The 22,658-nt window shown below is 44.7% G+C and overlaps 3 protein-coding genes and 1 long non-coding RNA gene across 4 annotated transcripts in view; all 4 read left to right on the top strand.

The window, feature by feature from the left end:
• LOC142899001 (uncharacterized) overlaps nucleotides 1-22,658 on the top strand; it is a 33,882-nt gene that overhangs the window by 2,564 nt on the left and 8,660 nt on the right. The window contains exon 2 of the long non-coding RNA XR_012928678.1: nucleotides 13,268-13,307. This is a non-coding gene — a long non-coding RNA (uncharacterized LOC142899001). The remainder of the gene's footprint in view (nucleotides 1-13,267; nucleotides 13,308-22,658) is intronic.
• On the top strand, nucleotides 3,025-5,802 carry hoxc6a (homeobox C6a). Its single transcript, XM_076042139.1, has 2 exons — nucleotides 3,025-4,184; nucleotides 4,648-5,802. The coding sequence occupies exons 1-2, from the start codon at nucleotides 3,791-3,793 to the stop codon at nucleotides 4,959-4,961; spliced, it is 708 nt and encodes a 235-aa protein (XP_075898254.1). The 5' UTR covers nucleotides 3,025-3,790; the 3' UTR covers nucleotides 4,962-5,802.
• Nucleotides 6,322-9,572, top strand: hoxc5a (homeobox C5a). Its single transcript, XM_076042298.1, has 2 exons — nucleotides 6,322-7,273; nucleotides 8,401-9,572. The coding sequence occupies exons 1-2, from the start codon at nucleotides 6,877-6,879 to the stop codon at nucleotides 8,607-8,609; spliced, it is 606 nt and encodes a 201-aa protein (XP_075898413.1). The 5' UTR covers nucleotides 6,322-6,876; the 3' UTR covers nucleotides 8,610-9,572.
• On the top strand, nucleotides 17,008-20,309 carry hoxc4a (homeobox C4a). The gene is made up of 2 exons (XM_076042364.1): nucleotides 17,008-18,680; nucleotides 19,267-20,309. Exons 1-2 carry the CDS (start codon nucleotides 18,191-18,193, stop codon nucleotides 19,626-19,628), a joined length of 852 nt encoding a protein of 283 aa, XP_075898479.1. The 5' UTR covers nucleotides 17,008-18,190; the 3' UTR covers nucleotides 19,629-20,309.

Below are 22,658 nucleotides of genomic sequence, written 5' to 3'. Positions count from 1 at the left end.
ACGAGGGGAAAACCACAGCTCATTGTTTTTGCCCTGCTGTGTTTTTAAAACCAGAGATAGGTCTGCATTAGAGCCCGGCCACTCATGAATCTGTCCGCATCACCACATTTAGAACCTCACTTACAAATCCCGACAGGGCAAAACATTTTGCCCACTAATGGTCCTAATTTATGACGTGTGGATCAACATGCGTTCATTGGGCAACAGTTTCCTGAGTGCTTAACGAGCATAAAGTCGAACACTTCCGGACAATAATTGGGCTGGCCAGCGACGGCAGAGTGCTCGTGGAGGGGCTTTACGTTGTTAGGAGGCTCTGTGAATGAAGGCTGGGAGAAAAAAGGGGGCACCAGGAGCTGACTAGACCTTTTCCTCCGTCGCTGCGCTTTTAATCATGGCTGATAATGTAGAAATTTTACAGGTCCCTTACAACTAATGCTGATCGATGGAGTGATAGTGGAAGCTGACGTGCACGCATGCAGGCATGCTGTGCGGACGGGCCCCGCAGGGGCACCGCTTTATTAAAAGTATAGGCCTTCAGCAGCAGGGCACGTTAGAGTGACATTTTCAAAATAATACAGAGTCGACGCGATGCTAAACTCAACACAGGCAGCCGCGCGGCTTTAAAATGACATCTAGGATTTTAGCAGCATTTGGAACAATTTATAATTTTGCGTGTCATCCATTAGCCTCTCTCTGTATTGCGCACTCGTGGAGGACGTGTGCGGATTAAATCAGTGAACTTGTATTTATTAATTAATTAATTGTTTGCCTTTTCTTTGTTTCATTCTTTATAGTTGCCACTCTAGCTCTTATTTCTCAAAGATATTGTTTCTCCTCGCGTGTTTTCTTGCCAATTGCTGCTCATAATTTCCCCTTAAAGACCGTGGAATAAGGGACTAAACGGCTTCTCTCCTCCATGCATCAAAAGCTGCGCATCTGATTTGCTTCTCTGGGCCGCAATAAAACACTAAAACACAAGGGAAACAATGACCTTTCTAATTCTGCAACACTGGCTCAACCTCTGCTGCATTCCTGCCTCGGCAGTCCACACATTGGCTCTAGTGTTCAGCCCTTTTTTTATTTACAACCTAAACTTTATGGAGCTGGGTGCGGGGAACAAGGTCGTAGGCAGAGCTGTGCTTTCGAACCTAAATCTCTCACGTGTGGCGAGAAATAGGTGAACGTACTGTTAATGTTAAACATTTCCCACAGCGAGTTATTCGGGAATATAGATTTAAAAAAATAAAAATAAAAAAAAAATCAGTGATGACGAAAGAGAAAGATTAAACGACACAAAGGGTTTAAAAAAATAAAAAAATAAAAAAAATCTGCTCTGCGCCTGAAATGGTTGCAGACAGACAAAACTCACACATTTTATTATATTTTTTGGCAAATTTCTTTTTCAATTATTTTGACTTAAAAAAAAAAAATCACGTTTTACATTAAGCGTTGCAGGCGTGTTTTGCGATGCTTGTTTTATTTGATCACGACCAATATTGCGCCTAGATCTGAATAGGATATCATGAGTGTTCGTTCTAACTTGTGGACTGATACTGGAAAATTTTGAAATTTAACAAATAGGGTGAAAATCCAGTTGGGCTCCCAGCATTTGTGCTTTTGTTTGCCTCAATTCTGGGCGACGAGGATGTCACATATGGCCACGAATAAGGTGAAGGGGAACTTTTTATTGCACCAGCCACTTCCGTCTCTTTGTTCTTGTCTCTTTTATGGGCTATTCAGGGCTGCAAACAACAGACCATACTGTGCTACACGTTCATTCCGCAAGTCTTGATCCGATTGAGGGCATCGTTGGGCTCAAGCGACGCGGCTGCTGGAGCTTGGGTGCCATTTTCAATAAGTCAATTGAATATGTTATCGGTATCGATTATGGGCCGGTTATGACAAGCCAAGAGAGTGTGGAATAAAAACATTTAGAGCTTCAAGTGTTATTTCGAAAAGCGCGTCATTTTTTTTTTAGAAACTGTTGGCTGGGGATGAGAACTGCACTCATACCAGCAGTTAAAATTGTTTTTTAAAATATCGAGACTCCACATGAAGAACTATTCAAATATAACATTTTCTGTATTTACAGACGATTTATTTTATTCTAACCGAGCATTTAGAATGGGCTACACTATTTTTTTTTTTTCCTATTTGTTTTTTCTTCCGATCACCTCTGAGCTGATTTCCAACCCATCATTTTCTGTTCTCGTAATTATCGGGTTCTTTTCTCCCTCGTGAGTGTCAGAGGAATGTCGACGCATGAATCAGAGCAGGAAGAGGAGCAGAATGGAGCACGGGCACGTAGGCGCACAGAAATGACTGTAAAGAAGCTTTAGAACTGAATCTATCCAAACAAATAAAAAAAAGCATGCCTTGTATTTACTAGTTCAAGAGGTTGTACCTGGGAGCTACGAGCTGACAGCAAGCTCCGTTGGCCTGTCATTTCTATTTATTTATTTTTTTTTGGCTCTGACGTGTGCAGGATACTCGCATAACTGGAAGTGCAAAGGCAGATTTGATCTCCTCAGTCGTGCACGGAGCTATGCAGATGCAGGCAAGGCTACTTCCTTATTTTTCCTCTTTGGCTGTTCGGTTTGCAGCGCGTTCGTTTCTGAAGCCGACATAATGCTGTTCGTGTTGCAGAAGGAGAGAGAGGGGGGGGGGGTTCTCGCTTTTGCTGCAGAGATAGTTGTTGGTGTGCTGGGGAACGTCACTTGTTTTATTGCCCTCACTGAAGAGAGGCCATAAACGCATTCTTAGCACTCGCACCCTCCCCCAGTTTTGTTTTGTTTTTTTTGTTTTTTTAAACCGCTGCAAAAGCTTGGAAAAATTTTGCTCACCCGCCAGACAATTTATACATAATGGAAATATTAACAGAGTGTTCAAAACTCGTCGATAGGGCTGTCACAAACAATATCTGCATATATTCGTTTTAGATCGCCGAGTGGGGGGGGGGGGGGGGCGGTGACGCTGGCTGTGTGACACATCCAATCTCTTTGTGGTTGCGTTATAAAATAACAAACAAAACACATGTTTTGCACACACACACACACACACACACACACACGTTCGACAAAACCACTAAACCGCAAAATATGATCTATCTTCATATACCAGAAAGATAAATCGATCGATTAATTGCTGATTTTTATTCATTACTGGCTAAGACACATTTTTACAAACGAGTTCCTTCTTATTATTATTTTTAATCATGCAGACCCCCGTCCGCGACTGACTGCCCCCCCCACCCCCCACCCCCTACGTCTCCTACCCTCAAATTGGGTGACATTGTGCACGTTTGGCGTCACATTTCCTCACCGAAACGCCACATTGGCCGTAACAAGAGTCCTTAAACGTCTCACCGAGCCGAGCTGTGTGCCTCTCGTTCTGCACGCCGTGTTTATCGGCGTTTAGCGCTAATGTTCAAGCTCCAAGCTAAAAGCTACAGTTTCCCCCCTCAACTCCTGCCTCTCAATTGGTTGAGCACGGTCAGCTGACGTTGTCATATTGTCTCTCGCCGACTCAAGCCTCGACTATAACACTCGCGTTTGTGCGTCTTAACCGGAGATTGGAAATTAATAATATTGAATCCTCAAAGTAGCCGGCGTTCGGTCAGGGAGGCACAAAGTCGAGGAGGGGGGGAAGGAAAAAAAAAGAAAAGAGAAGATCCCGGAGAAAGGTGTGGTTGGTTGACACAGACCGGGGAGAAGATTTACTACTGAGAGGCAGATTGAGAAGAGACCGATAAAGAAGTGGGGAGAGTTGGAGAGAGGGTTCAAATCAAGGTATGAATTCTTATTTCGCAAACCCGTCGCTCTCCTGCCATTTGTCCGGTGGTCAAGATGTTTTGCCCAACGTGCCCCTGAACTCCACCACCTACGACACAGTCAGACATTTTTCGTCGTACGGTGCCGCCGTGACCCAGAATCGGATATATGCACCTTTCTACTCTCCGCAAGACAACGTGGTGTTCGGGTCCGGCAGGGCACAGTACGACTATGGATCAAACGTGTTCCTCCAGGACAAGGACGTGCTGCCCAGCTGCAGGCAAACAAACATGGGACTCAATACGCAAAGCCACATTGCTCAAGAGTACAGTTTGGATCAAGGAAGAGGAGCGCAGGACCAGAAGGGAAACATCCCGATCTACCCGTGGATGCAGCGCATGAACTCACACAGCGGTGAGCTTTTCTTTCTTTCTTTTTTTTCTCTCTCTCTCATTCTTATTTTTCTTTTTTCTTTTTTTGACTACGACAAATAAATTAAGGAAATGGGCCAGTTTTACGATATGTCTTACCAAGAGAGTAAGTTACTTTTTATGGCCCCATAAAACATTACTGTATCCCCGCGACCCGTAGACGGGGCCCATTGCATGTGCAAACAAACAGCTTTCATTTTGAAGACACCCTGACAATCAGCAGCGCGAGACAGGCTGGATTTACGCGCAGTAGTTTCATTATTTTTTTTTTTTACATGACGGAACAGAAGGGTGTCGTTTAAGAATAATTTGATCAGAAGAATCATGGCATCGAACTTTAAATTCAACAACCTTCAAGATTTGTTTTCACTGTCGTTATTAATTTTTATTTTATTTGAAATGTGATTTCCGTTGCAACTAGTTAACTTCACTTTGCGCTTGCCTAGGAGTGGGATACGGGACAGACAGACGCAGAGGACGTCAGATCTACTCTCGCTACCAAACCCTCGAGCTGGAGAAGGAGTTCCACTTTAACCGCTACCTGACCCGGCGCAGACGCATCGAGATCGCCAACGCGCTCTGTCTGACGGAGCGGCAGATCAAAATCTGGTTCCAGAACCGGCGCATGAAATGGAAAAAGGAGAGCAACCTGACCTCCACTGTGACTGGGAGCGAACAGACTGGAGCCTCTCAGGAGGAGCAAGAGGAGAGCGGTGGCGCCGTGGAAGAAGCAAAGGATGAAGACAAAAAGAAAGAATAGTGAATGTAGAGAAAGGTGGGAGCGAGACGAACAGCTGACCATTAAAACCCAACATAACTACCTAAAAAAAAAAAATGGACTTGAGAGCGTTTTCATTGCATGATGGCAAAGCCGCTGCTCTTTTATCTCATGTCGACCACAGGAGTGTTAAGCCTTAGAAATCCAGATAATTTCAGCCACAGTTTAGCCCCCTGTGACATTTGGAGCGCTGACTTTTGTTTTTGTTTTGTCTTTTTGTCTATTGCTTTGTAATTATTATTATTGTTATTATTATTGCAATGTCACAAATGTATTGTGAGAATAGAAGTATTCATTTGTATGTTATTTCCCTTGTCAGTAAAATCTATACCTCCCCCCCCCGCCCCCCACACACCCAATCCTCACACACAACCAATCCATCACTGTGAACTTCTCTGATCACCTCACTAAGTACAGCGTCGCTCGGACTTAACTCCACATTATGAATCCACATTCCACGGAAGGATAATGACCTGCAGGATATACTTGAATCGTCCGCTGCGACAGTGAAAAGTTGTAAGGAAACAGTACGCGCGCGCACACAAACACACATACACACACACACACACACACACAGAGTAAAAGTGAAATGTAATGACTGTATATAATAAAAGGAAACACCATGTCAGTCCTGTAAGGACCGCATTGAGCATTCAGCCGCTTTGATAGACGCAAGACAACGCATCATGCACCATGCGCGGAGCCCTCTCGAGAGATAGATTTTTTTACATTTACTATTTCACTTTTACTTGGAAGTTACATTTCATGTTTTGCCATAACTGTGTATCATTAAATAAAATAAAAAAACTATTTGTCAAATTTCCACTCCTTTCTTGTGTTTTTGTCCTCTGAAACATATTTGGATATATGGTTTAATTATCTAATTCTAAAAAGAAAAAAGTTTGTAAACGAGCAAAACACAGGCTCTTTACCGAAGTTGTTATACATTCTTGAGTTGATGACAACCTTGCTACTCGGCGAGGGCTGTACGGGCATCTGTACAGTTCAGAAGATTTTATTTTTAAATCTTGATTAACGGCGACGACCCACTGATTGGCACTTTTATAGCGATGGAGCTGCGATAATGTCCGGCATAATGTCCAGTATATAGTTCAATTCTATGAAATTATCCTGACTTTATTACCATGTAAATTATGGTGACATTTAAGTTTGAACACATTACGCATATACGATTTCTACCCATGTGCCCATCGTAAATTATTATTATTATTATTATTATTATTATTATTATTATTATTATTATTATTATTATGCTGTTGGGGTGCTTGCTGGACTCGCTGTGTGTGTGTGTGTGTGCGTGTGTGTATGTATGTGTGTGTGACTGGCAGCTCCATGGCCGCCGCTGACCGCCCTGCACCATACCAGACACCAGATGACGCTCTTGTCTTACTGTCCTGCCCTTTTTGCGCTAAACACCCCTGGCTGGATCCCCCAACAACCAACAGCTCAAAGTTTACCGGACACGTTTCTCCTATTCATCAATATCCCATTGAGTATCAAAGCCAATTTATGACTGGCCAACATGTGCACGTGATCCCATACAAATACCCCATATTTGGGCAGCGGGCGTCGGATCAAGAATTAAAAAAAAAAAGATACCAAAGCCTACTCCACCTATAAATCCTGGATTATTTTATAGGGCAAACAGCCCCGAATTTTTCCCCCCCTCTGAAAGCGACTCCAAAAGAGCAGCAATGATCAGCAAACACAAGGAAAGGACCGCAGCGCGCGTCCCGCAGCGCGCTCGAGTTTAAAAAGAAACTATCGCAGCTAGTTTATATATATATATATAAAAAAAGAAAAAATAGAGAGCGACGGTTCTTAATGTTGGCTGCTCAGATCTGAGGCAGACAGGCGAGGCTCAACTTCTAACAGCATGTTTAGTTTCGATGTGTCTGGGCGCAGGTCCAGTCGCTATGAAGGTGTTAACGGGATGTTCACTTGTCCAGTCCCCGCGACCTCCGTCGAGCGGGAGGAGATGAAAACTAGCCTGCGTGGCAGCGCGGAGACTCCTCGCGGCACCATGGTCTCCGGTGGCTCGTCCGGCCACGCCAGCGAGCTCGGCTACGGCGGTTGCACGATGCTGGGGCGGGGGTCGGACAGAGACCCGGACAGGACGAGCTCGAAATCCGGCGGCGACGCGAGCCAGGACGGCGGGAGGATTTTGGAAAACGCACAGACGGCGAAACGAAACCCGCAAGTGAGCCAGCGTCCGAGCAGCGAGCCGCGGCCACAGATTTACCCCTGGATGACCAAACTGCACATGAGCCACGGTAAAGTTTGCCTATGTATTGATAGTTTTTTTTTCCTCCCCCCTTTAAAAGACTAAAACGCGCGATCGAGATGCTTTCCCCCTTATTCACTCCAAGGCTGCACAACACTTCTTTCGCCCGTTACACTTTCCCTCTTGAGTTTTATAGGCCAAACGCAGGAAATAATAAAAACTCGCGGTCATAAATTTTATGACAAAGGCATCCATTGCTCGTAAACCTGCTCTGTTACAGCGAAGAGGTGATCTGCGGGGTGATTTATGGTCGTATAATTGGATAAAAGGACCAAACTGTGATAAAACTGTGAAATAATATTTACAAATGCAGCCTAAAGTATCAGTGCGCCGCTCCACTTTGTTTATGGACTTAGTCTGCCTGCATATTTTACATTATCAGACTATGCGTGGGAGTTGCGTTAGCCCTAAATTGAACTCTGGGAAACACCATTGCCCTGACCCAATCGTGAACTTTTCACCTCTTAAAGATTTGAATAGGCGTGCTAAGCCCGCTGGCTGAGAATTTTTGCTGCAGATGGACAGTGTGCACGTTTGTCACGTAGTAAAAAAAAGAAAAAGAAAAAGAAAAAAGAGAGAGAGAGAACGAAACTCTTTCTGTTTTGTGTTAAGCAACATTCAGGAGCACAAACGTTGAAAAGGTTCAAAAGCACAGGCCTGCTGCTCCTGTTTGTATCGTGCCTCAGCATTTCCAGTAAAATATATCTGGAGGAAATTAAAAACTTAATTTCGACATTCGATTTCCTACATCTGTTTTTCCTCCCCCGATATCTGCAGCAGTTAGCCAACATGGCCGCTGCCAGACTGTGGAGGAGGCCAGTATTTGTTTTCGGTCATTTAAATAAGACAATTCGCCATCGTAATGAGTATGTTTTATTGCAAGGAGTGTGTAAGGACGTGTAGGGTCATTTTTACCTGCATATGCTTATTGGAGATGTCATATTTTAACTGTTAATTAAGGAGGAAAAGAAATTAGATCATTTTTTTCTCCCCTGCTCCCTTTGGAAATAGCAAACCTGATTGTTTTTTATTTAATGCATTGCTAAAATAATACATTTTTGTAATATTATTCCCACATTTTTTTTAACAACCCCGTGATTTTTAACACCACTTTAGAATCCGAGGGTAAGCGCTCCAGGACCAGTTACACCCGCTACCAGACTCTGGAGCTGGAGAAAGAGTTTCACTTCAACCGCTACCTGAGCCGCCGCAGGCGCGTGGAGATCGCGCACACCCTGTGTCTGAACGAGCGGCAGATCAAAATCTGGTTCCAGAACAGACGGATGAAGTGGAAGAAGGACTCGAAGATCAAAGTGAAGGAGTAGACGTGCACCAACTGCTGCTGCTGCTGCTGCTGCTGGTGCAGGGTTGGGGGTGGGTGGGGTGGGGTGCACGCTGCACCCCATTCCACTCCAGCCCCTGGTTTGCAGCGCTCGCTCGACTGCGGCCTGACCTCCGCGTGAACTGCATGGAGCAATGACATCATGACACCGCTCCGTGTGCTTCATCACCAATTATATGTCACTCGCTGCAGTTTGGGGGGGACCTAATGCATTGAGTATCGCTCACTTTGATTAATCGGTTTACATTTCTAAATTAATTTGCTGCCCACGCGATGATAACCTCACTTTGCTGCTCCGAGAAGGGCACGAGGTTGCGTGTGTGGGGGTTGCGGAGTTGGGGGGGGCTCCGCACTGCGCACTTGGATGCAAAGCCGCACAATGCTACTAATAACCTGTTACAAAAAAAATATTATTAATAATAAGGTGAAGGCTGACTTCGGATTAACTGCGTCACGAAGGTGTTCTAGAATAAATGAATGCATATATAATAAATGAGATCAACGGATCCAATAAAGGCGACGCTGTTCTCAACTTCGGCACACTTGACTCATAGTTTTACAAATATTTTTTTCTGTTTTTTGTAAAAGAAAAAAAAAAACACCATAATGTGCAGCGCGACAGCGATTTAACGTGCTTGAATGTGTTCAATAACCTGATTGAGATTGTTATTATTTGTGTCAACGCGTCACCAATGTCGTCTGTCCCCGTGACTCTAAACTGTGTGTGTGCGTGTGTGCGTGTGTGTGTGTGTGTGTGTGTGTGTGTGTGTGTGTGTGTGTGTGTGTGTGTGTCCAAACTGTGTGTGCTGATAATAACGTCCTGAGCTGTTAGAATACGTTTCTCCTGCCCTCTTGGATCTCTGGTTTACACCCTAGGCCCACAATAATTGAGGGATGCTTTTAATTGTTGATTGCAACTAATAAAGTCTTCATCATTCAAAATTAAACTGTCTTTTTCTTCTTCTTCTGTTGACACGTCTCTTTACTGCAATGGTTGGGGTGAACTCACAGCCTGCTGACGTTTGGTTACTTTGACTAAAACGTATAAACAGTATAAAATGTTCTATATGTGTCTCTTTCATTTCATTTGTATTTTAGCATTTTCCAAAGCGTGTTGTTGTTTTCCCCCGCGTGGATTTCTCCGACTGACAAACGCGCTCTGAAGTTTAAGGCCCTCATAAAACTTTATTGCCTCGTTTCCACCACAGGCGGACTCCGTTTCCTGTTTTGTCACCGAGAGAAAGAGACACGCGAGCCTGTGATAACACGCGCCCAAGACGGAACGTGGATGCAAAAAAAAAAAAAAAAAAAGAATTAAAAAAAAAAAAAACCTTTGGTTTCCCGTGGCTATCACCGCCGAGGCCATATGGCATTTTATCGCCCTGCTCTTTAATCCTGTCGTAATCACACTGTAGTTAAAACGAGCTCTTTGGCTACATGACATCAAATTCACCCCCTGTTGCACAGCCTTTGTGTCGGCAACTTTTGCAATAGTGTTAATATATTGGAGTTTCACACGAGCCCTGCAACTGTTGCCATGGCGCAATTTCTATCAAACTAGAAGGGAATTTAAAATGAACTCACCTCTCCAAACTAAAAAAAAGGAGCTTCGCCTTCCTTTGGGACAGCGCAGCGTCCGCATTCGCTGGCCCTCTGTTGGGCCTTAACCTACGTTGACAATCTATCGAATCCCCCCTTTTCTATCTCTTTCTTTTAGGGTATTTTAAAGTTTACAAGGTTACATATGCCAATTGCCCCAAGCAGGGCCTGTGAATGGTGCACGGGGAGCACGTGGTGTCATTTAAGTGGGTTTTATGGCCTGGAAGAGCTGACAAACCTTCGATATATACACATCATATATAATCTTAACTGCCCGGAATCGCAGCTGCTTGCTGGGCTTCTCCTTATCTGGGGAAGAAAGGGCTTTGTGGAAGTGAGGATGCGCAACCTTCCTCCGGACTGAGCGGACGGTCCGCCCGGTGAGCAGCGCCGCGCTGCTTCTTCTTCTACTTCTCCTTCTTCTTCTTCTTCTTCTTCTTCTGCTGCTGCTGCTGCAGTAAGTCGCTTTTCTCCACTTTGCCTCGCAGGCCTTTTGAAATAGCGCACGCCTTTGTATCTCATTGAACTGTATTGCTGGACTGCCGGTGTTTGCCAGGGCGCTGGGTGCACTGATGTCAGGTTTACATTTATTTGCTGATAGCTTGTTATCGTATTTGGCCTTTATACTGCCGTGCTGTAATTGTCAGTGTAAATGTGGTGCGGGCAAACCTGATTGTCCGGGGTTCTGTATTATCTCATCTTAAAAATCATTGTTGTTGTATTTTATCAATATTGTTATGCGCAAGGCGGTTCAAATTCACCGTATGATTGTGAAACTACTGTATTTTGAGGAATAAAAAAAAATGAAACTAATTCCTCTTGTTTGGAACAGATGTTGATGTTTTGATTGATGCTTTGTAAATCCTGCAAGTCACAGAACAGAAAAAAAAAAAAAAATCCAACATCGAACACTTTGTTTTAAGTATGTACATCAATGCTTCAGTATATCAAATTATTCTGTCTCTAATGTCTGTTTATGGATAGCCCTTCTCTCGCACACGCGTGCACACGCTCACGCACGCAGCTTTTGCCCCGTACGTCTTTTGCAGCAGAATATTAAATTCTTGGTTGTTGTGAGCACATTGTTGTTGCAGAGGTCATGTCTGGGCCACAGGACACGCTTGATTCAAAGACATTCTGTGGCGTGATTTAAACACACAGCCAGTGGTAACGCAACACGAACGTAAACTGGAAATGTCACTGCTTGCACATTTTAACTTTTAGCAAATTTAATTTGCGCGCACTTTTGAAGAATATCTGGCTATCTCTATGATTTACATGACCATATTTTACCTTTTTTGTTCCCTCAGTATTAACATGAATTAATGAACGAATTCAAACCATCATGGCGTTGGACGCCTTTCAGTTTCTGTCCAGTTTCTGTTTTGCTCTGTTAAGTGTTTCATTTGTGAGTCACAAGCCAACGACAGCAACCGCAGCCAAGAAATGTTGCCCTACTCGTAACCAGCTGTGTGTAATTCTAAATAAACACTGCACGCGTTTGGGTGGAGGCGTCTCAGCAGGCAGAGCTCGGTGCAGCAGCAACTGGAGACGCTGTAGCATTAACGGCATTAAACCGGCGTGCACGTCCCTCCGCGTGACGACAGGCTGCCTTTTACCCCACTGTCTCCCGTTCACTGTTATTATTTTTTACAAAGTCGGTATACAATTGTCAAAGAAGCACCGGATGGTCAAATGTACACGCCCAATAGGGGGCACTGTGCAACGCCGTCATGACTGGGTATTGTGTGAGTGAGGGAGAGAAACGAGGCCCCATTTAATCCCAAAATTTCGTTACGATGGATCACTTTAATGTCGTATTAACTCTCGACCAGATCCTGATATTCATCATTGTGACGTGACATCACGAATAAAAAATATACATCAAAATTGAAATAAATATCCCAAACTACATGAAGGGCAGATGCTGGGGAGGATGGCACATTTGAACAATGAATTATTATGAAAATAAGATTTAAAAAAAATTAAATTCTGTGAACGTATCAGCACAAAGGTTTCAATTCTTCCCGTACAACAGACTGCTCTCCTGAATTGAACTTATTTAACGTAGGGGGGGAGTTTCAAACAAAGATAAATCTAATTCGGGTCGGAGGCTTAATTCAATAACGTGTCAACAAGGTAAAAGTGGAAGAAGTCCAAACATCCCGTTTCTCCGCGCTCTTGAATCCCTCTCGTTCCCCCGCAGAGCTGACACCGACATCACTCAACCCACAGAGGTCATTTCCGGGTGACTAGGAACTTCCGTTTGTCTCAGCCCTAACAAGAAACCACAAAGCCCCCATTGCACCTTTTTTTGGTCGAACACAGCCGGAATTTATTTGTAATGTGAAGACAAAGTCGTGATTTTTCACCGACGGCTCGCCATAATTCAGCTGCACAGAGGTCCGGTTCTATTCTATTCTTAGAACGTTTTCCCAAGGAAACAAGGCGGGGGGAGAAACATGCTTGTAAATTTAGTTCCGCCATCTTAAAATGACCCGACCTAATTTTTCTGTCCTCGGTCTCAGTTGTGCTCGAGCCAATACGTGTCAGATACTTTTTCTAGGGCAGCCTTCCTTCAATTAGGATAACAGAGGAGATGAGAGGCAGAAGGACGAGTCAAGGTGTCGTTGTGGTGGAAAATAAAAATTAGAAATGCAGCACACGAATTCATTCGTTTCAGAAATTAAACACCCAGACAGATTGGCCGGAGGGAAATATTTTTCGAACGAACAAATGTAAAGTTTTCGATTACCTCAATTTTTGTATTTTTCGGGTTGCCAGGGCTCATCCGAGCGAACTGAGAAAAAAACAAAAATACACTCGTCATCCCCTTGTTTGTTTGTACGGCTGGTTTTGAAACTTGTTTAAAAAAAAACGCAACTGTCAATAAATTGTCAATTTATTTTATTTGAATGTTAAAATTATAAATTCTTAGATTCAAGATCAAGAATAGCGGATTTCCTTCGCGGGTGCTCTTTTAAAAAATATATTTTTTGTTACAATACACAGACTAATTTCTCGTTTCATTCTACTTTTCAGAGCCTTCATTCGGACTGCATGTTGGACTGAAGATTCACAAGTAAGTGATTTCCCCCGCACTGTCTGACCACCTCCTTGAATCACTTACTGAATGTAAACATTAGCTTACTTTGTATCGGGGTCTGCAGAGGACGAACTCTAAAGATATGTGAATAGAAACTTCGTATCTTACGAAATGAATATAAAAACAAAGAAGCCCCCCCCCCCCTTTAAGTCGTTATAAATATATTTGTCCATTAAAAAAAAAAAAAAACAAACTCAAAATGCATCTCCTTAAGAATTGTCAAGACTCTCCGTGTTCCGCAAAGTTGCACTTCCTGTTGTGTGGAAACCCATCTTTGTTGTAATGAGTATCAAACCAACCAATGGTTTCTGTGGGCCATCCACTTGGTGGTGGGGGAACTTTTAACCGCCTCTTTCCTCCACTTACTGCTGCTTTTACAAGGTATTCATATCCAACTGGTCTCCTGTCTGTCTCCACTTCATTAAAAACTTTTTATCTTAACTGGACGAGCCGGGGTAACGTTATTCCACCTGGGGAGATTACACGTGCAGAGCCTATTATGTTAAGCGTTTGATTAAACGCGCATCGCAGCCTTTTTCATCGGGGAGCAGATTATTGCTGCACTGTCCATGTTCAGGTCAGGAGCCGCTGCTGGATCCACCAAATTAATATTAATACTAACAAATAGCAAATAACCGACCAACATGCCCTGAATACAGTTGCCAAAAGATTTATTTTGTTTGCATATGAACATGTGTGGAACACGCTCGCACGGTTGTTATTTTGCAGCGAAATGGGTGGGGGTTAGGGGGGGGGGGGGAAAGGACGCTTAACAATTTCTCAATTGAACAAATGAAACATCAAATTAGTCCGCCGGAGGGCCTCATTTTTTGTACTTCTACATTATAACTAGTTATTGAACTAGGTGCACGATCTGAAAGCCATTTGTGGGGAGAAAGAATTCATTGCTGTCCCCCCATCAATAATCCTTGGCAGTGAACTATTGGAACCAGTCAAACGCGAGGGGTGAAACGCGGGTCAGGCTGTCTAACTAATATTAAAATGCGTCCTCCGGAGCGCGCGGGTAGAGCGAGGGGAGCGCGCGTGCAGCTCTGGCACACGAGGCACTACCAGCCCGTATTTAAATGAGCGCCTAACAAAGCCAAATTATGTAGTGTTTTTTTTTTTTTTTTTTTTAGTGTTTTCGAGTTGGCTCGAGATGCCTTATTGCTCGTGCACGACGAAAAATGAGAGACGGAGAGAAGAAGAAAAAACAAACCGTATGGACCAGATACAGCGCGTGCACGTATAGATAAACGCGAGTGAGATGTTTATTTTTCCCTGTCAGTATCTGAAGTCCCTCCACTGTAATCAATTCCATTGATTCACAATCTGGGCCGAGCTTGCTTGTTTTTAATACCCCCCCCCCCCCCCCCCCCCTTCCACCGCCGAACAGGTCACATGTTTGATACTGCATTTTTCATCCGTGGCTTTTCTCATTAGCTTCCAGAGTGGCAGGGAAGAAAGGTTAGCGAGCGGTCAGTATGGTAATACCGCGCAGAAGAAACGGACGGGGACAATAGAAACTTATTTTTCATCTGCGCTGTCACGCCGTCCCCCTTTGTGCCCTCCGTGTTTGTGACTGAATATTCAGAAGTCGACCTCAAAGGCGGAGAAAAGAAGAGAACCCTCTTGTCCTTTTTTTTTTTTTTTGCACACACGCACGTGTGTGTGTGTGTGTGTGTGTGTGTGTGTGTGTGTGTGTGTGTGTGTGTGTGTGTGTGTGTGTGTGTGTGAGTGCATGTTTATGTGCGCGTGTGAATTTTTTAAGGGCACGCTAACGAATGTATACATAGGCGAAGGATAAGTACTTGTAAAAAAAAACAAAACAAAAAAAAAACACGCAGCAGCAGAAGCAGCACCGACGATTGTGCACGAGCAGCCTGGGCTTTGTGTTCCTCTTGCTGCGCCACCTCCATATTTGGCACTTTTGCTGCTCATAACACGCACGCGCTGGCCCAATTTCCGCACCGATTTTTTTTCCCTCTCTCTCTCCTCCTCCTCCTCCATCTCCATCTCCACCTTCCTACTTTATCTTCTTCTTCTGAGAGGTTGAACCCTTCCTACCTGCTCCTCCCCAAAACACGTTAGTTGTCTATATGTACCCTGTAGAACCGAATTTGTGTGAATTAAAAGCAGTCGCAAATACGACTCTACAGGAATACATGGGCATCTGAAATACCACGTGCTGCTGCCTGAATCCCTCCTGCTTCCCGCTCCGTCCTCGGCTTCTTCTTTTTTTTTTTTTGTGCACAGCCACCGGCTCTTTGGCCACGCATTAAACCTTGTCGTGGAGAGAGTGTATTCATAGTCCAGACAGCCGTGGATTGTGTGGGTTGCACAGGCCGCCGCCGCCGCGGAGAGCGGAGCCATGTGTGCGCAGCGCGGCTGCTACTGTTCCGGCCCCTTCACCCCCTGTAAAACACGTTAGGAAGCAGAGGTCGTTTAAAAGTGACTGATTTACGACTTTTATTGCTCTATAAAACGCCGCTAACATCCGCGCGAGTGGCAATAGAAATGTCGCGCGCATTATGTACAAACAGGACGGGCAGCGACGCCGTTCCACCTTGTTTTCAACCGCGTTATGTAACTACCTCCGCAAATATAGACGCATTCTCTCAATTCGGTGCGTGGCTGCTCTAATGCTTCCGTAAGAGGGCTCCTCTGTCTTTCCATCGGTGGGATCTCGGCCCGCTTTGCGCGCCTGGCTGTGGATGAACTGACAAGTGCTTCAGCAGGAGGCGGAGGAGGAGAAGAAGAAGAAGAGGGGATTTGATGTGGATCTTGAGGAGCTGCCAATATATTAACACCCTTCCCTCTCTCGTGTGCGACACGAATGGGAAGCAAAACAGCACATGACAAGTTTATACAGCCGAGTGGGGATCGGTTTACAGTGTAACTGTAGACCTCCAGTAATGAGGCAGATGGCCGCAGCTCCAGACAGGGCTCGTGTAAACACTGGAAGGGCTGGAAAACGGGCCGTTTTCAAAGTGATTCCAGTAAACGGATAGCATTTGAGAGTGACGTTCCATTTGAAAAGACAAGTTTCTATTTTATTTCTTATTTACACATTTACTTGTAGCCTGTGCCATTCAGAATATAGTGCAGCAACATTGTTTGAGGAAAGCGTGAAATATTTGGAAACATGCTGCCATGAAAGAAATTGAAATAATCAAAACACAAATGTGTAGGGTCATAGGATTCCTGCATTGTGCTGATGGCTCTTTAATCAAATGGAGAGACAAGCTCCCAAACAGGCCGGCTGTCTGTGCTGTGCGTCAAGCCAAACACAAACATTTCTCTGCAGCTCAGCTCAGACTGCAGAGCCTTGCACTGCATCCACACACCATGGTGATGTTTCCCCCTCCTCCTTTGTGGCCTTAACAGTGGTGCCTCGGCTGTGGCATCACTCTGAATCCTCTGGTCGCAGATGTTCGGTCCAGGGTCTGCGTTTGATGCCGGCTGCTCTCTGATTGCATGTAGGAATGTACCGACACGGTTTGGCTGCTGGCTATCTTTCCACCGCCGACACATTGGAATAGAAGAGTCAGGTGCAACTTGATCTGAACTGAGATTTTTTTTTTTCCAGCTTTGGATGCTGCACTTGTGCATGCTGGCATTCTGGACTGGTTCCTTATTTCATCATTTCCATATTCAAACATGTATTTATTATTTTATTTGTGCTTATATATTTTGTTGTTGTTGTAAAAGAACTACTATTATAGTGTTTTTGAGATTTTGAGGTGTCCGATAGGCGTTTGTGTGTCATATTTAGTTCTAAAATGATGAGGTACACATAAGTGTTAGCTGTGCTATATGCTTATGTTGTTATAAATCATCATAAATACTTTGTAGCTCGCACCCAATTTTCTCAGCTGAACATCCTTTAAACTACTTTAAAAATAAATAAATAAAAAAGTCTAAACACATCAGCTGAAGTCTATTTCCAATCAGGCGCCCCTTTTATGGGTATCCCTGCCTATTTTTTTATTTATTTTTTATTTTTAATTAAAAACCCAATGTAGAGCTATTTAATTAATGGCCCGGGGAGATAAAGGATAACCCTTCAAAACAGACAAATATCTCATCATTGAATGAAGGCTCGTGTTTGGGCAGCCAGACTCTTCCTGTCCACCTTTCTCCAACATTATAAATGACCAGGCCCTGTTTTCAAAACAGCAGCCACACCTCCAGAGCATCTCTGCGCTCCAGCCCTCGCTGACATTTACATCCACACCAGCGAGGGGGTGCTGGAGGGAATTTCCGTTTGTTTTTGTTTTTTTGTTTTTTTTCAAAGGACATTTCAGCCACAACGGTGCAACTCTGCCACGTTGCGCTGTTTTCACCCCAGTTGAGGTGCTACTGTTTAAGGACCGTATTAATGACCCTCCTTTCTATAAGGCAAGCAGGCGAACAAAAATCATCGGTTTTCTATTGTTGTGCCTTATCCTTTGGTGAATCCCCTATTGTCCCTTTGAATAATTGAGACCAGAGGATTTGCCTGTTGTATTTTTTATTTTATTTTTTTCCCTTGGTCAGCAACTAAGCTACTAGTTTTGTCCCCAAGATCAATTGCGTCGGTAACACGACCAGAGAGAAAGAGAAGAAGGGGGGCGACAGAGAGGGGTCGAGAGAGGAAGGGGGAAAACGGGGAGAGAGAGTGAGATTTGTGCCCACAATGGCGACTGTAGGTATGCTAAATACCTCTGGTTCCTTATCCGGGAACTACCTCTCGCGCTGCCATTGGGCCATCGCGTCACGTGGTAAAAGTAACTTTACAGGGCTGCTCGCAAGTAGGAGGGCTTTATGGAGCAGAAAAACGACAAAGCTAGAAAAATTATTTTCCACTCCAGAAATTAATGATCATGAGCTCGTATTTGATGGAGTCCAACTACATTGATCCGAAATTTCCTCCATGCGAGGAATATTCGCAAAACAACTACATCCCCGACCACAGTCCAGAATATTACAGCCGCGCGAGGGACACTGGCTACCAGCAACAGCAGCAGCAGCAGCAGCAGCAACAGCAGCAGCAGCAGCAGCAGCAGCAGCAGCATCACCAGGAGTTATATCCACCGCGGGCGAGCTACCAAGAGCGCCAGTACAACTGTGCAAGCATCCCTGAACCTGACACGCCACGGGGACATGGAATACCCCAATCCGCGCACCTGCTGACCGGGAAGGGGCAGCCGGCGTCATGTGAAACCCCACAGTTGTCCATGTCCCCCGCCACCCCGCCGGCCGCCACCTCCGCCTGCAACCAAGCCACCCCGGAGCATCCCAACAGCACAGCCTCCTCCAAGCAGCCCGTGGTCTACCCGTGGATGAAGAAAATTCACGTCAGCACCGGTAGGCAACTCGCTGTGTTTATGCTCTCCTCGTGCTCCTCTCTCCTTTTCTCCCCCCGGTTTTTTTCCCCTTTTTTTTCCCTCCCTCCTCCTCTTTATCAGCCCCTCTGACTCCCAGCTCGTTCCCCAGCCCCTGCTCCGATAGCAGGGAAGCCTTTGAAATGGCACAATTGAGGCGGATTTACGACTCGGCATTGGTAATTACACCCACCATAAATTTTATAGCCGAGGTATACTCAGGGCAGCCGTATCACCATGTGGCTTCTGCTGTTATGTATTGCGCGATAGAGGGAGAGGGAGAAGAAATGAATAAAGGGGGAGAAGAAAGAAGACAAAAAAGATCGAGCTTTGTAATCTTGCATTAATAATTTAGTCCATAGTTGGCTGTGAGTGTCCTCTCATTACGCCATCAAGTTTTTTTTTTTTTTTTTTTAACTCCCACCCCCATTTAAATTTCTCAAACAGCCAAACATTCATATCCAATAAATCTTTCAAGCCATTTCTCAGCTGAGGCCATTCTTGTTTACCCCTCCTTTCCTCCCTTCCCTGTTTTCCCTTCCTCTTCCCACTCCTTCTGCCTCCTCCAGTGAACTCGGCTTACAATGGGACGGAGCCCAAGCGGTCTAGGACAGCATACACCCGGCAGCAGGTCTTAGAATTGGAGAAGGAATTCCACTATAACCGCTATTTGACTCGGCGGAGGCGCATCGAGATCGCGCACACCCTGGTGCTGTCCGAGCGCCAGATTAAAATCTGGTTTCAGAACCGCAGGATGAAATGGAAAAAGGACCACAGGCTTCCCAACACCAAAGTGAGATCCTCCTCTTCCTCCTCCGGGTCCAACACAAGCTCGGCAGCCGGCGCCGTCGCCGCTGCCTCGGCCACCAACACTGGGGCCCCCGACGAACTCAGCGGAGCACAGCATGGCGAGGATATTACCAGGTTATAAAACACCACCGGGCAGGAGCGGCGGTTCACGGACTGGTTATTTATAGAACAATTCTATATATTTTGTTTTTGGTAGCTATCTTGTGCGGTTTCCTTTAAGTCCAAAGTTATATAAAATGCATGTTATATAGCATGGATTACTGCGAGGACCGATTTAATTATTTTTACGTGACACAGGGTTTAATTTATTCCGAAGGTCGGTTTTAAAAAAAAAAATGTTTTTTATTAAAACGTGTTTTGAATGAAGGACAAAAAAAAAAGTAGAAAAAAAAAATAGACGTTTTATCAAAATGTTATGGTGGGCCGTTCTTTTGCCCTGCTGCCCAACGTGAAATGCACAATCTATTTATTTCAAACAACACTGGAAGGAAATCAATATAATGATAGTTATTTTTGGTATATTTAAAAAAAATAAAAAATAAAGCTGGAACATACCATTGATCTTGAACTTGTATGTTTTGGATAATAACATTATGTGGATTACCTCGTGTATTTCAAGAACAGGATTTATTTTGTTTTTTTATTATTATTATTAGTATTGTTTACGACTTAGTTCTGTGGTGTTTGATGTTGTGTTTAGACCGTTCAAAACCAGATTATTGTGAAATGCAATAAACGCAGTGTAGTGTTCTTGTGCTAATCATATTGGTCAATAAAACAGTGAGTGTCTACTAGTTTTAAACACGTTTTGGTCGAACTTTATTTATTTGTTTATTTATTTATTCATTTATTCTTGGCAGGGCGCGAGGTCTGCTGATATTTTTGTCTCCTGTAATGTGCAGACATGTGTGCATATGGAAAAAAACAAGAATCACTGTGTTCTGGCGCCTGCAGATTAGCAATGTTGTGCGTGCGTGCGTGCGTGTGTGTGTGTGTGCGCGCGCGCGTGTGTGTGCGTGTGTACAGCCTGACTCTTAATGGACTGAGGTTATTTCAAAATCTGAAATAGAAATAGTTTGCGCTATGCCTTATGTGCAACCTCATCAGTCTAAAGGGCATTCAATTAGCGCTGGAAGACACCGAGGCCCTCCTCTGCACACTGCACTACCTCTCTCCCTTCTCACTCTCTCTCTCTCACTCTCTCTCTCTCTCTCTCTCTCCCTCCATTTGCCTCTTCGTGCTGACTGGAACACAAAAGCTGCATGCAGGGCATCCACCGTGTGTTGGGAGATCTTAGATTGTTGTGAAGATTTTCCTTTTGAAATCCCAGTAGCTGTCCTGCTGCTGTTTTTTTTTGTTTTGTTTTTTCTAGCCCGATGTGCAAAGAGGCTGTTTTTCATGTGAAATAAAAACAAAGAAAAATAAAGTCTTCAGTTGCAGACAGAGACAATACACTGAATTATCTGGTGTTGGTGCAGTGTTACAGAGATGAAGGTGATGGAGTGAAATCAAATTTTCTTTTGTCCGTACTTTGATTGACTTATATATCAAGTGGGGCAAATAGTGGTTTGTTTATGTTAGTCTTACAATATTGCTCGTTGTTTGTATTGAGCTTTTCTTTTCTTTTTTTTCTTTATTACCTGGTCTCACCCCATTTGGCCTCTTGCTCTACAGACTGTTCAGCAGCTTGCAACAGAAAAAATTATTTAAAAAAAAAAAAGAAAGAAAGAAAGAGAGGCTGCAATTTCAAAAAAAACAGGCGACCCCTCTAATGTCATCATCCACTTTTGAACTTGGGTTTGTTACTACTCTCCACAAAAGTGCCATCCAAATGGAGCTGCATCCTGCATGTGCTTCGCGCCCCCCCCCAACCCCACCCCCCGCCGCCCCCCCATTCTCACCGAGATGCATTTTTCCTTTTGTTTATGTTTTCCCCCAGAAAAAAAAAAAAATGGTGCAGATGGACCTCCGCTTGATAATGACTTGAACCCAGAGACGCGCAAGAATTTGATAGATCATTGAAATGGTGACATGAATGGGCTCTATAAAATGCCTCCCGTAGTGGGGGGCAGAGGAGCACAAAGGGACGAGGTATTCTCCGCCATCCATCTTCCGCTGCACTGCTTTGTGTTGCGGCGTGGAAAAACAGCACTGACAACGGGGCAGTTTTGACGCTTCCAAAATATCATGTACCGGCTCGCATCCCTTTACATCGTGCGGCCAAAAGCCGGAGACTTGAGTTTCTCTAACCGCACCGAAAGAGAGTTAAAAATCTCCCTTTTTTCGGGGGGGTTGGAGGGCGTTCGGGGAGGACGGGGAGCACGCTGCCTCTGGAGAGGCAGCAGAATGGTGGTGAGACGGCGCTGAAAAATGAATCCACACAAGCCTTTATGTTGGCGGACAGATTGGAGAAATGAATGCGCTTGCCGCCGAGGCAGCATCCCCTCAACTCCTTTTCTGGGCCCTGTCGCCTCCATGTCGCGCGGCTCAAAAGGTGCTTTCTTGGAGTTTGGGGTGGCGATGGCGGGGTGAAGTGGGAGAAGGCCGAGTTCAGCTCGAGGACACCTTTCTGTCCCATTAGACTCGTTCCAGGCCGGATGGTCGACCTCTCCGGTCCCAACGTGTCTCTTCTCGCTGGTTCCTCCTCCGCTTTCTTTGTGGGTTATTTTTCTCCGCTTGGCCAACAGAGAGGGCCTGCGGCGGGGCATCGTGGCGTAAATGCGTCGCTCCCTTTGTTACCCACCGCTGACCTGGGACAGCGTCGAACTCCCCGGACACTCCTTCCAAACGCGTTGTTTCCCATCCAACCTTGCGGTGACTTCAAAAGGCGGTAGTTTGACTTCCAGGATCCTCAATCTGCAAGTTTTCCTGCGACGCTCCAATAAAATATTGGGCTATTCAGCCGCAGCAATTTTCCCATCTACCCTCTATTTAAACTATCATCAGGGCTTGATGGAAACGGCACATTTTCCACAGTTTCTCAAAGGGGGCTATGATTAAGCAGCAGGGTATAATTAGCAGCTGCGGTCACATGACTTTAAAAGTTAAAACTCGTTCCAGGTCGACACTTCCTTTTGTCCAATTACAGCCAGATGTGACTGACATGACTTGACGGGTTTTTAAAATGTCTAAAACTAAATACGTCTGAACA

This window comes from Nelusetta ayraudi, unplaced genomic scaffold (genome assembly GCF_046127955.1).
Source record: "Nelusetta ayraudi isolate G7.1 ecotype Tasmania unplaced genomic scaffold, CSIRO-AGI_Nayr_v1 ptg000070l, whole genome shotgun sequence".
NCBI classification, from domain to species: Eukaryota; Metazoa; Chordata; class Actinopteri; order Tetraodontiformes; family Monacanthidae; genus Nelusetta; species Nelusetta ayraudi.
This window is presented reverse-complemented; position numbering and strand designations above follow the sequence as displayed.

Coding starts and splice junctions, on each gene's coding strand:
- hoxc6a (XM_076042139.1), top strand. CDS start 3,791: ATGAATTCTTATTTCGCAAACCCGTCGCTCTCCTGCCATTTGTCCGGT. Junction 4,185..4,647: donor GCGCATGAACTCACACAGCG/GTGAGCTTTTCT, acceptor GCGCTTGCCTAG/GAGTGGGATACGGGACAGAC.
- hoxc5a (XM_076042298.1), top strand. CDS start 6,877: ATGTTTAGTTTCGATGTGTCTGGGCGCAGGTCCAGTCGCTATGAAGGT. Junction 7,274..8,400: donor CAAACTGCACATGAGCCACG/GTAAAGTTTGCC, acceptor ACACCACTTTAG/AATCCGAGGGTAAGCGCTCC.
- hoxc4a (XM_076042364.1), top strand. CDS start 18,191: ATGATCATGAGCTCGTATTTGATGGAGTCCAACTACATTGATCCGAAA. Junction 18,681..19,266: donor GAAAATTCACGTCAGCACCG/GTAGGCAACTCG, acceptor TGCCTCCTCCAG/TGAACTCGGCTTACAATGGG.